The sequence below is a fragment of the Nerophis lumbriciformis genome, linkage group LG04 (assembly GCF_033978685.3).
Source record: "Nerophis lumbriciformis linkage group LG04, RoL_Nlum_v2.1, whole genome shotgun sequence".
In the NCBI taxonomy this organism is placed as follows: domain Eukaryota; kingdom Metazoa; phylum Chordata; class Actinopteri; order Syngnathiformes; family Syngnathidae; genus Nerophis; species Nerophis lumbriciformis.
The window spans coordinates 51,322,501-51,335,000 of NC_084551.2; the positions used below are offsets into that span (position 1 = coordinate 51,322,501).

General features: G+C 36.3%; 1 protein-coding gene across 3 annotated transcripts in view; it reads right to left on the reverse strand.

Moving 5' to 3' along the window:
- LOC133603626 (uncharacterized) overlaps window positions 1–12,500 on the reverse strand; it is a 64,709-nt gene that overhangs the window by 21,111 nt on the left and 31,098 nt on the right. For all 3 annotated transcript variants that reach the window (XM_061956904.2, XM_061956897.2, XM_061956888.2), the window contains 6 exons: window positions 11,608–11,661; window positions 11,373–11,417; window positions 6,776–6,829; window positions 6,638–6,691; window positions 2,353–2,406; window positions 2,083–2,154 (listed from right to left, as the gene is read on the reverse strand). In XM_061956904.2, the coding sequence (XP_061812888.2) occupies window positions 2,083–2,154; window positions 2,353–2,406; window positions 6,638–6,691; window positions 6,776–6,829; window positions 11,373–11,417; window positions 11,608–11,661 (333 nt within the window). The remainder of the gene's footprint in view (window positions 1–2,082; window positions 2,155–2,352; window positions 2,407–6,637; window positions 6,692–6,775; window positions 6,830–11,372; window positions 11,418–11,607; window positions 11,662–12,500) is intronic.

Sequence of the window (12,500 nt, forward strand, 5' to 3'; positions counted from 1 at the left end):
TATATATATATATATATATATATATATATATATATATATATATATAAATATATATATGGTTTAGGCATGTTAGCATTTCACACGCTAACATGTATGGTTTTCTGCATGTACGACTGTAATTAATCTCGATACAAAATATGTTTTGTGATCATATTTTTGGGTGTCTGGAACACATTAATTGGATGAACATTATTTTACATTATTTATTTTAAAATGTTTTGTTTTTTTGTGGAACCAATTCTAAATAAAAACTATATATATATATATATATATATATATATATATATATATATATATATATATATATATATATATATATATATATATATATATATATATATATATACACACACACACACACACACACACACACACACAGGTAAAAGCCAGTAAATTAGAATATTTTGAAAAACTTGATTTATTTCAGTAATTGCATTCAAAAGGTGTAACTTGTACATTATATTTATTCATTGCACACAGACTGATGCATTCAAATGTTTATTTCATTTAATTTTGATGATTTGAAGTGGCAACAAATGAAAATCCAAAATTCCGTGTGTCACAAAATTAGAATATTACTTAAGGCTAATACAAAAAAGGGATTTTTAGAAATGTTGGCCAACTGAAAAGTATGAAAATGAAAAATATGAGCATGTACAATACTCAATACTTGGTTGGAGCTCCTTTTGCCTCAATTACTGCGTTAATGCGGAGTGGCATGGAGTCGATGAGTTTCTGGCACTGCTCAGGTGTTATGAGAGCCCAGGTTGCTCTGATAGTGGCCTTCAACTCTTCTGCGTTTTTGGGTCTGGCATTCTGCATCTTCCTTTTCACAATACCCCACAGATTTTCTATGGGGCTAAGGTCAGGGGAGTTGGCGGGCCAATTTAGAACAGAAATACCATGGTCCGTAAACCAGGCACGGGTAGATTTTGCGCTGTGTGCAGGCGCCAAGTCCTGTTGGAACTTGAAATCTCCATCTCCATAGAGCAGGTCAGCAGCAGGAAGCATGAAGTGCTCTAAAACTTGCTGGTAGACGGCTGCGTTGACCCTGGATCTCAGGAAACAGAGTGGACCGACACCAGCAGATGACATGGCACCCCAAACCATCACCCAACCATGCAAATTTTGCATTTCCTTTGGAAATCGAGGTCCCAGAGTCTAGAGGAAGACTCTGGGACAGGATCCACGTTGCCTGAAGTCTAGTGTAAAGTTTCCACCATCAGTGATGGTTTGGGGTGCCATGTCATCTGCTGGTGTCGGTCCACTCTGTTTCCTGAGATCCAGGGTCAATGCAGCCATCTACCAGCAAGTTTTAGAGCACTTCATGCTTCCTGCTGCTGACCTGCTCTATGGAGATGGAGATTTCAAGTTCCAACAGGACTTGGCGCCTGCACACAGCGCAAAATCTACCCGTGCCTGGTTTACGGACAATGGTATTTCTGTTCTAAATTGGCCCGCCAACTCCCCTGACCTTAGCCCCATAGAAAATCTGTGGGGTATTGTGAAAAGGAAGATGCAGAATGCCAGACCCAAAAACGCAGAAGAGTTGAAGGCCACTATCAGAGCAACCTGGGCTCTCATAACACCTGAGCAGTGCCAGAAACTCATCGACTCCATGCCACACCGCATTAACGCAGTAATTGAGGCAAAAGGAGCTCCAACCAAGTATTGAGTATTGTACATGCTCATATTTTTCATTTTCATACTTTTCAGTTGGCCAACATTTCTAAAAAATCCCTTTTTTGTATTAGCCTTAAGTAATATTCTAATTTTGTGACACACGGAATTTTGGATTTTCATTTGTTGCCACTTCAAATCATCAAAATTAAATGAAATAAACATTTGAATGCATCAGTCTGTGTGCAATGAATAAATATAATGTACAAGTTACACCTTTTGAATGCAATTACTGAAATAAATCAAGTTTTTCAAAATATTCTAATTTACTGGCTTTTACCTGTATATATATATACACGCACACACACATATACATATACAAATGTTTGCGTGTGAAATGCTAACATGCCTAAACCTGCACATTAGATGTGTAGTTGCTAGTATTGTGAAGTGAATACATACAATGGGGCCCTGCAAGCCAGTTGGTCCTGGCTTGCCGGGTATTCCAGCATCTCCTTGCTCTCCTCCAGGTCCCTGTTGGAAGGAGAGGAAATGAGTTATCCCTCGGAAGAAAGTCTTGCCAAAATTGCATCACGGTGTATATGTCATGTTAACACAGTTAGTCTTAAAATGAACTGATGTAAATACTCAAGTCTATAAACGGCCTCACTGGCCGTCGGGTATCAAACCTGTGACTTAAAGTGTATGGGGTGCTATACAACAGGCACTCACCACAGAGCCCACTCTGCCTCGAGGTCCTTTCACGCCACGGTCTCCTTTGCTGCCCTGCAAGAGTTAATCCAACTTTTAGCTTTATTCAATGAAATGAGCAGAAAATACATTAAAATGATTGTTGTAAAATATGTATTATGCCCATTGTTTCATATGTTAATGTATACCAGGGTGTAAAACGTTTTTAGCCTGCGACTTCTTTTTTTTTAATTGGACGGTGTTATTACAATTAATATGGAATAAAAGGAGAATTTTTTTTTTTTAAACACAAAAATGGGAAGAAAAAAGTGCAATGTAAACAGAATATGATTTTAAAAAACAAAACAAAAAAAGGTTTGTCTTTAAATAAATAAACAGAAAATATGTACATACGAGGGGTGTGAATCTTTGGGCACCTAACGATACGATTCATATTTGATTCAGAATCGATTCTCAATTCAACACGATTCTTGATATGTATTTTTTAGTATTATATTTATATTTATGTATTATTTATTGAGTCCAAAATATTAAAGTTCGATGATTTGGTAAAATTGCAAACAGCTAAAATGATGTACAAATCAAACTATAACCTGCTACCAAAGAATGTACAATAATTCTCCTCAACTAAAGAGGAAAAATAGAACCTTAGAGGAAAATCTAATTTAAAGACATTTGTATGCACGAACAACACTTAGAACCTTTAGCATATCAGTATGTGGAATTAAATTATGGAATGGATTAAGTAATGAAGTTAAACATTGTACTGATATGATCCACTTTAAGAGGTTGTTCAAATGAATAGTGCTTACAAAGTACAAAGAAGAAGAATTATGAGAATTACTTTCAACCTTATTGAAAATAATATGTTCTTCATCTCAGTATGTTAATAATGACTGAATTAATTCATTACATATTACAAAACTGTTGTATATACTAGACCTAGACTTCCTTTTTATTGTCATTCAAATTTGAACTTTACAGTACAAATAAGAACAAAATTTCGTTACATAAGCTCATGGTAGTGCAGGATAAAAAAGCAATAAGGTGCACATATAAATAAATAAATAGGTTACTGTACAGATAAATATATTGCACTTTTTCACATGCGTCCACGTTTATGGATGTATGTTATATTGTCTTTTTTATTCCAGCGAGTTAATCCATTTTGTGGGGAGTTGCGGGGATAATTTAATTATGATGCGTTCAAGAGCCTTACGGCCTGAGGGAAGAAGCTGTTACAGAACCTGGAGGTTCTGCTTCGGAGGCTGCGGAACCTAATTCACAGATGTCATTCTATTATAAAAAGGTCAGTAAATGATGTAAATATTTGTAAACGCTCTGAAGTGGGAAAGGGGTAGGATTAAATAAGCTTTGCTTCTTCCTACTCCTTTTCGGACATGATGTAAAGTGAATGATATGAAATTGTGTGATGTATTATGCTGTAAGGGTGTTCATGTTCGAAATAAACTAAAGAAAGAAAAGAAAGAAAAGATAATGAAACTTTTTAAAAACTTAGACTTAGACTTAGACTTCCTTTTTATTGTCATTCAAATTTGAACTTTACAGTACAGATAAGAACGAAATTTCGTTGCATTAGCTCATGGTAGTGCAGGATAAAAAAGCAATATAAATAAATAAATAGGTTACTGTACTGTACAAAAACAGATTACAGATTAAAAGAGCTCCTTGTGGTTGCATGGAGATGGCCTAAAACGTCTTTTAAAAGTTGATTCCTTTACAAAAAAAAAAAAAAAAATTTGATCAAAAATTATATCTTTTTATACATTTTTGAAAATGATGTATCGATTATAACAGGGATGAATAAGAATTGCAATTCAGATGTGAATCCATTTTTTTGTGAACCTCTAATACATGTCGTAAATTCCGGACCATAAACAGCTACTTTTTTCCCACCTGCGGCTTATAAAAACATTGCGGGTATTTTATAGATTTTTGTTTTGCAATAGTTACAAAAAAAACCCCCAAGCAAACACACTGACAAGATGTTTTATTGTTTGTGCTATGGCGCCATCTTTTGGACGAGTTTGCTCACTGCAGGTGCTGCAAAGTCCTTCCATTTAGTCCTTTTGACCTGAAGTAGTAGTGCCGTTCAGTCTTCTTGCCGTCCATAGCTTTTCTACTCCTATGGATTCTTCCTTCATCACTCCAAGCTAGGTTTGTAAGTTTTACAATATGACTAAAATAATTCTTACTTACGAAACCATCCCATGTGTGATGTCTGTGGGAGTATTTTCATCACGTGTCATCAGAATATGAAATCAAGTTAGCGTCGTTAGCATGAACTATTACGCTAACACGTTTACAAGTGTCTGTGGGAGTACTATTAACTTACAATGGCATTATTTTTTTTATTGTTTTAGTTTCACAAATTCTTCTGTAAATTCACCAAAAGCTATTGAGTCTGTTGAGCTGATTGGAGAGTGTGCCCAGGCCGCCTTAACAACAAAGAGCCACCGCCTAAACTAACGTCTTAACAAGCTGCAACGCTTCGTTCTGCCTCTGTCAGAACGTCTCTGCAGCACCCAGCATTGTCCCACCCACAGAACCATCTGATTGGTTACACGCAGAGCGGTAACAGCCAATCAGCAGTGCGTATTCAGAACGCATGGAGTCAGTGCTCCTGCGGTGTGGTGAGCAGATAGGTGTTTAGCAGGTAAGCATAAGGCAGCGGACTCTCCCCAAATTATAATAAATACCTCCCAGTACCCTAAAACTCAACCACTAGTAACATCACTATGAGCCCGTTGACGTTCTAGAAACATAAGCAACAGCTCAGCTCGCTCGCAGTCCTTGAGGTAAAGGCTAATTAGATTTTAGTGTAACGTTACTGTGCGGTGTGTGTGCATGCGTGCGTGCGTGTGCGCCCCACATTAAACCGACAACAAAGCCCTGTCTGTCAGCGAAAGACAAGCATTATTGACCTACAGTAAACAACTAAGTTATTTCACTTTACCTTTTTCTGTGTCGATTGAGCTGTGTTGAAGCAGCAAAAAATGACATTATGTTAAAAGAAGAGTTTCCTGGAGCTGTCTCTGATAGTTGATATAATAATGTAACTGCATCATAAAGCCTACATGAACTCCATGGTGTTCAGGGATGAATAGTCTCTCCTATTGCTATTGTACTATTTTTTTTCAGCTATAGTTACATTAATCATTAGTAATGTAGCAGCCTACCGGTAGTTTTGAATGGCGGGGTGCCTGCTATCACATGTTGATAAAAATATAACATTTACATAATAAAAATCAACTACAGGCTTCCCAAATGCTGTAATAAATTAAGCATGATGAGTTGAGCTTGTCAGCATGTGGCCCCACTTTTAACTCTTTTTTTTTCAAAACGCTTATTGCAAACGCTTACTTACAGTGAGTCATTATTTTAACTTAGTAAGTCATTATTTTGTCATTATTTTGACTTAGTAAATTAGTAAGTCAAAATATTGACTTACTAAGTCATAATAATGACATACTTAGTATCTCAGGTAACTAGGACTGTTTTGTGTATTGTTTTTACTTTACGGAAAAAATATTGAGATATTTCAGCATATGGAGCAGAAAACACAACCAAGGCTTCCTCACGCGACGAAGCCGGCCTACTTCACCACAGTCTGTAGTCTATTGCCCCCCCAGGCTGTGGTGGCAGCAATGAGATGGAGACGTGATGGCGACAGGCCGAGTTACGCTGTTTCTTACACCCACCCACCCCCTTTCCTCCTGGAGAGACACCACCTTAACTAACAAATTCTCTGGGGGAAACACTGACTTCTATTTTGTTTGTTTGTTACAGACACCGTTTGGAAACAATTTGGGTATGTAAATAAACATTTACAGAATCTTTCTGTCTAAATAACTCATTTCAAAACGTATATATCTGCGGCTTAAAGTCCCATGCGGCTAATATTTGGGGGGAAAAAGTTTTTCCCTAAAAATTTGTGGGTGCGCGCTGTAGTCTAGAAAGTACAGTACATATGTTTTTGTAGCCTTGTTACAAAATTAAGATGTATGAAAATATCAGTGTGGGCCTCCTGCATTCTTAGATTTTTCATGATGTTTTCCTCAGGGGAAAAAGTTCATACACTGCTGCTGTTTATATAAATATGCTGCAGTATTGATACAACATGAGTTATTATTATCGCGCTTGGGCAAATGTACCGCATCATACTCAAAACAACATTTAATTGCATGTCAAAATATCACAGACATGTTTGGAGTGTCCAGCAAGTCATCTCCATGGCAACATCCACCATAAACATACCCAAACAACATTTAGAGTTGGCTCTCACCTTGGGACCAAAGAAACCTGGCTCTCCCATCAGTCCCGGGACACCGATGGGTCCCTGGTGAGAGATGTTTTACAGTAAAAGTTGTACAGTACCTGACAGTGGATATAGTGAAAGCAGTCAATATGAAGACACACTCACGTCTTCTCCGGGGTCGCCATCACTGCCTGGAGTGCCACCGAAACCTCTGCTGCCCTGACAGAGGAAGAAATACCGGAAATTATTGTCTATATAGTATCAGAATAAATAATATACACTAATGTTTGTATTTGTCAACAAAAGTAGGGTCCTTTTGCATTTAACGAATAATGGCATTTGTGTTACAACTTTATAAACCATAACAGATATGAAAATATCTTTCAGACGTGGACTGAAAGGCAATATTTGCATTTGTCCTAACAACCACTATGCCCCAGGCATATATGTGTGTATTGAAATATTTGATTGTGTAGTTTCCGTCTGACTGACAGCAGGACAAACGTGCTATTTGGAGCTTTAAGTGTGGTCAAAGCACCAGTAGTGTAAACAAACATACAATACAGACTTGACAAGGCTTTTAACACACGCTGGGTGTGAACTGTGAATATATTTTAATATTATTTTAATCTTCTTCCCTCACATGTAATGACAACAAAGAGCTTCTTTATAAATAGAGAAGGGTATCGTTTACTTTTTAACCGATACCAGTGCCAAATCTGTACTTTAAAAACGGTGCAAATGCTTGAACCGGAACTCAAAAAATGCAAAACATGCGCATTTTTGTAAAATAAATTAAAACTTTTTTTTTTTTTTTTTTACATTTTATGGAATTGTGTGACATTCAAGTCGAATAGACTAATAATTTAGTTACTTTAATTATTTAAGTTAAATCATAACTGATGTACTTTTACAAAATAAGCTTAGTTGGAAGCCCCATATATATATATATATATATATATATATATATATATATATATATATATATATATATATATATATACCCACTCTGTGCCCTATATATATATATATATATATATATATATATATATATATATATATATATATATATATATATATATGTCTTAATAAGGTTATCCAAAAAATAGTGCTCGATACCGTAGTAGAGCGCAATATATGTATGTGTGGGAAAAAAATCATAAGACTATTTCATCTCTACAGGCCTGTTTCATGAGGGGGGGTACCCTCAATCATCAGGAGATTTTCATCTCCTGATGATTGAGGGTACCCCCCCTCATGAAACAGGCCTGTAGAGATGAAATAGTCTTATGATTTTTTTCCCACACATACATATATATATATATATATATATATATATATATATATATATATATATATATATATATATATATATATATATATATATATATATATATATATATATATATAAGGCAAAGCTTTGTAAATCTATTGCAATAACATTTTAAGTGAAAGAACTATTAAATTAAAAAACGTATATATTGTATACTGTTCCCTGGTTCTCCCTTACATGACCTATGACCTAGAAGTGTGAGGCAACACTTATAAACCCAATCCTAATCCAATTGCTGTCATTCAAAAAAGAGTGATCCGCGTTGTGAATAAAGTGGCTAACAGGGCACATACAAATGAGCCTTTAATTTGATTAAAAAGCACTAAAATGGGAGGATTCGGTCGACTTTAAGACAGCACAAATGATGTATAACATGAACAATAACAAGCTACGAGCGTATATACAGAAATTGTTCAAAAAACGAGACTGTTTATAATTCCAGAAAGAAGTAATGTTTAAAAAAATATACGTGAGAACTACAGGTAGTGCAAAGCAGCATTGTGTGTCTTTTGTTGGGATTAATGTATGAATCCTTTGGGCCAATAGTTAAAAGACTGTATAACTTTAACTCAAATTAAAATTATTTGGAAGAAATCCATTAAAAAAATATATGTAGAGAAGGGAAAATTAACATGTTGAATCTTTTTCATATTTTTTTAAATGTATTTTGTGATTAATGGAAAACCAAAAAATGCACGACTACATGCATAAGACATTGGTATTTTTTTCCTTCTGTTTGTTTTGTAAATACACTGGGCAGAATGTTTATCATGATTCTTCTTCTTTGTACTTTGTAAACACTTTAAGTTTGAAGAGTTTCTTGAAGTGGATCATATTAGTACATTGTTTGTTTGTTTTGCTTTATCCATTCCATCATTTAATTCCACATACTGATATACTGAAGGTCTTAAGTGTTGTACGTGCATGCAAATGTTTTAAATTACATTTTTCTCTAAGATTATTTTTCTCCTCTTTTTTGAGAAGAATTGTTGTACATTCTTGGGTAGCAGATTATAGTTTGCTTTGTGTATCATTTTAGCTGTTTGCAAATTCACTATGTCGTGGAATTTCAGTATTTTTGATTCAATAAATAAAGGATTTGTATGTTCTCTATATCCAACATTATGCATTATTCTAACTGATTTTTTTTGTAACACCATTAATGAATGAAGTGTACTTTTGTAGTTATTTCCACATATTTCTGCACAATAACTCAGATATGGTAACACTAGCGAGCAGTAGAGAATATAAAGTGATTTTTGGTCTAGAACATGTTTTGCTTTATTCATTATTGACGTGTTTCTTGCTACTTTATGTTGTATATTTTTTACATGAGATTTTCAGTTCAATTTATCATCAATCATTATACCTAGGAATTTGGTTTCATTTACTCTTTCAATTTCTATTCCATCTATTTGGTACCCATCCCTACTTATAATAAAAGTAAAAGTGAAAGTACAGCAAAACCTCGATTTAAGAACCCCAGTATGGCAGACTCGAAGACGAAGGCTTAGCACCAAAGCAAGTTTTAATTGTGATGAGACTGGGCTTTTCTGGTCTCGACACAGAGCGGAAGAGAAAACTGCCTCTTGTTCAGTGGTGCCTCTTCCAAGAGCAACGGCGTCAACATTTTCCCCAACTTTTACACGGCTCCGTAAATGGCAACCCATAGGCGTTCCTGTTCTGTAATCCTGTACAATGTTTGTTTGTTTAATCTTAAATGGGTTTGCGCTGAAAATTAAATGCTGTTGTACTTAGGCAATGACAACAAAATTCATCCATCCAACACACAGCCCTCGCCCCATCCCCTTCCTTGCCCCCTTCTGTCTGCTCCTTTCTCAAAAATACTCTCTCATTTGCCGATGTTAATGTAAATGGATTATACTTTTTAAAGTGTGTATTATTTTAGCAATATGGTTGAATTTTGGGGATTTCTGATCATTTGTGAGGGCACAAAAGGAACTTATGTGTGTGCACACGTTGCCAGAGCAGCACATACAGAGGACAGCAGCATGTCGTCGTTGCTTTGGCTTGTTAAAAAAGAGACAATTGATCCAACAGCCCCTTGTTAAGTTTGTTTTATATACTGAACTGCAGGTCTATTCAACTTGCGGCCCGCGGGCCAAATACGACCCGCCAAAGCTTTTCATTTGGCCCGCCGAACATCACCTAAATAGGCTTGATGAAACCATTCAAACGAGGGTGGCTCATGTATGCAGTACTCCCACCACACCGCAGGGGGGGGGCAACAGTGTCACAGTGAAGCAGTAGTGGGGTGAGTAGAAGAAGACTACTTAAAATTGTCATAAATTACGATGGACACATTGTTCCAGACAAGCAGCAACAACGGTAGAAATCCACACGTGTAAGCTTCATCACAAAACTTGGTCTGATCTTTGTAAGTATATGTTGTGCATAAAGATATTCAGTTTAGTTTTTCAAATTTTCTTGTATTCAGACCATATTTTCGATGGAATTTTTACCTGACATGTTTCCAGGTAAAATTCCATCTAATATACCGATAATATGGCCTGAATACGAGAACATTTGAAAAAGTATATGAATAAGAAGACATAATGAACCTTTTTGAGCAAGATATTTAGTTTGTTTTGTATTTAAATTGCTGACTTTGTGATGTCTTTTGCATTTGTGGTCGTGTTATTTGTCTGAGTAACTCTGGCAAGCAAAACGTCTTTATTACATGTGTGCTAATTTGACACCTCGGTTTAATTGTATCGAGCCACATTCATGTTTTCTGTGGATGTTTAATTTCTATACGAATAAACATCTGTAGTTTATTGTGTGAATGTATTTACATTAAACATTCCTTTGTATTTATGTGAAATACACAATGGCCGTTGTACTTTTGTAATGTCTATTTCATGTTTGTATTTTCAGTCTGACAAACTTGAATGAAGGAATAAGTGAAAAGTAACCAAGGAGGGAAAATAATCCAAAAGAAGGAACATCAACCCTCAACAAAACTTTTGGAGCTTCTGTTTCTTCATGCTGTTAACTATCTGTCTATCTGCACACGCTGGAAACGAATCATTTATTTATTGACAGTGCAGTGTAAAAGCGGATGTGTTTACTTTGCAATGAAGTAAACACAGTCTTAAAGGAATGTAACCTTCGGAGGCACTTTCTGACGAAACATCCACATTTCCATGTCTGGCCCCTAAGCCCTTGGGCTCTAGAAACTGCGGCTTTCTATGTAGTTGAATAGCCCTGCAGTACTATATAGCACTTAATACTGTGTGAAATATGACTGGAACCCATTATTAATATTTGCATTGTTTCTTATGGAGACATTTCACTATACAAACTATCGAGGTTCCACTGTAAAGGTTTTTGGCACAATGCTAAACTGCGAACAGTTGACAGTGCTGTAGTGTGAAGATCCACACATGAAATAGAAAGACAAAGTACCTTTGGTCCAAAGGGTCCGTGGTCTCCCGTCTGTCCAGGGTATCCCTGAGGAGCACAAACAGCTGGACTTTATTTGTCGTCAATACATGAAGGACACGTTGCTTCAATTTGTATAAGAAATGCCAACAAGGATCAGTCTGAATGCAACAAAAATACACATATTAGGCACTTTTGCCTTTTAGGAGATGTAAAACCAAGCAAGTGGTAAAAATAGGAAGTGTAAGAGGTGTCATACATTGTAGCCTCTATCGCCAACGTCTCCTGGGAACCCAGGCGCTCCAGTCTGGCCCTGCAGGACAAAGACAAGACAGTCAGACCTCTGTGGCGGCCTCTGCTGGCCAGCAGGGAACACAGCACGTTGAGGTGATCAACAAAGCAACTTCTGCTGTCGCGAAGTTGCTGCTACCACTACATAAAAACAAATTCTCAGATTAAACAGTATTGTGAGCCAATTCTAGGTCTTCAGTTAATGTTAACATTTCAACTATCAAGATTATCATTGTCAAAGACTTACACTTTTCTCTATACAGAGAGGTATACGCTTTTGGCTGTACATAATAACTATCTGCAGTAGGACATGGGTATTAAATTAATGAAAAAAACATTTAATTAGATTTGCTGATACCTGCAGAAACCCTACTACAGCAACACACCCAAGACCAATTGAAACGAGTGCATACTTGCAAAAGACACTCATAATTGGGTAGTGCAGTTATCATTGCTAGATATCAGTTACTGTTAAATAAAAACATTTAGATTTTATTTTTAAACAATTAACATGGTACCGTATCGATTCCAATGTGAAAGGTACCATCCCTGGGGACATGGGATAGTAATCGCTCTCATTTACCAACAAAAATCAGCGCTGGGGATAGCGCTCAACAGTTCTTCCATGTTCTAAAGGAAAGCGGTTGTAAACTACGTGTTGGAACATCATGAACAAGCATTTTTCAAGTGGAAAATAAATGTTAATTCAGGGACGTAGCTAAACTACACAAAGATGCTTTCATTGATAAATCCTTTATAGGAAATTACATTCTTAGTTCTGTGATGAGGTGGCGACTTGTCCAGGGTGTACCCCGATTGTAGCTGAGATAGGCTCCAGCGCCCCCCGCGACCCCGAAGGTA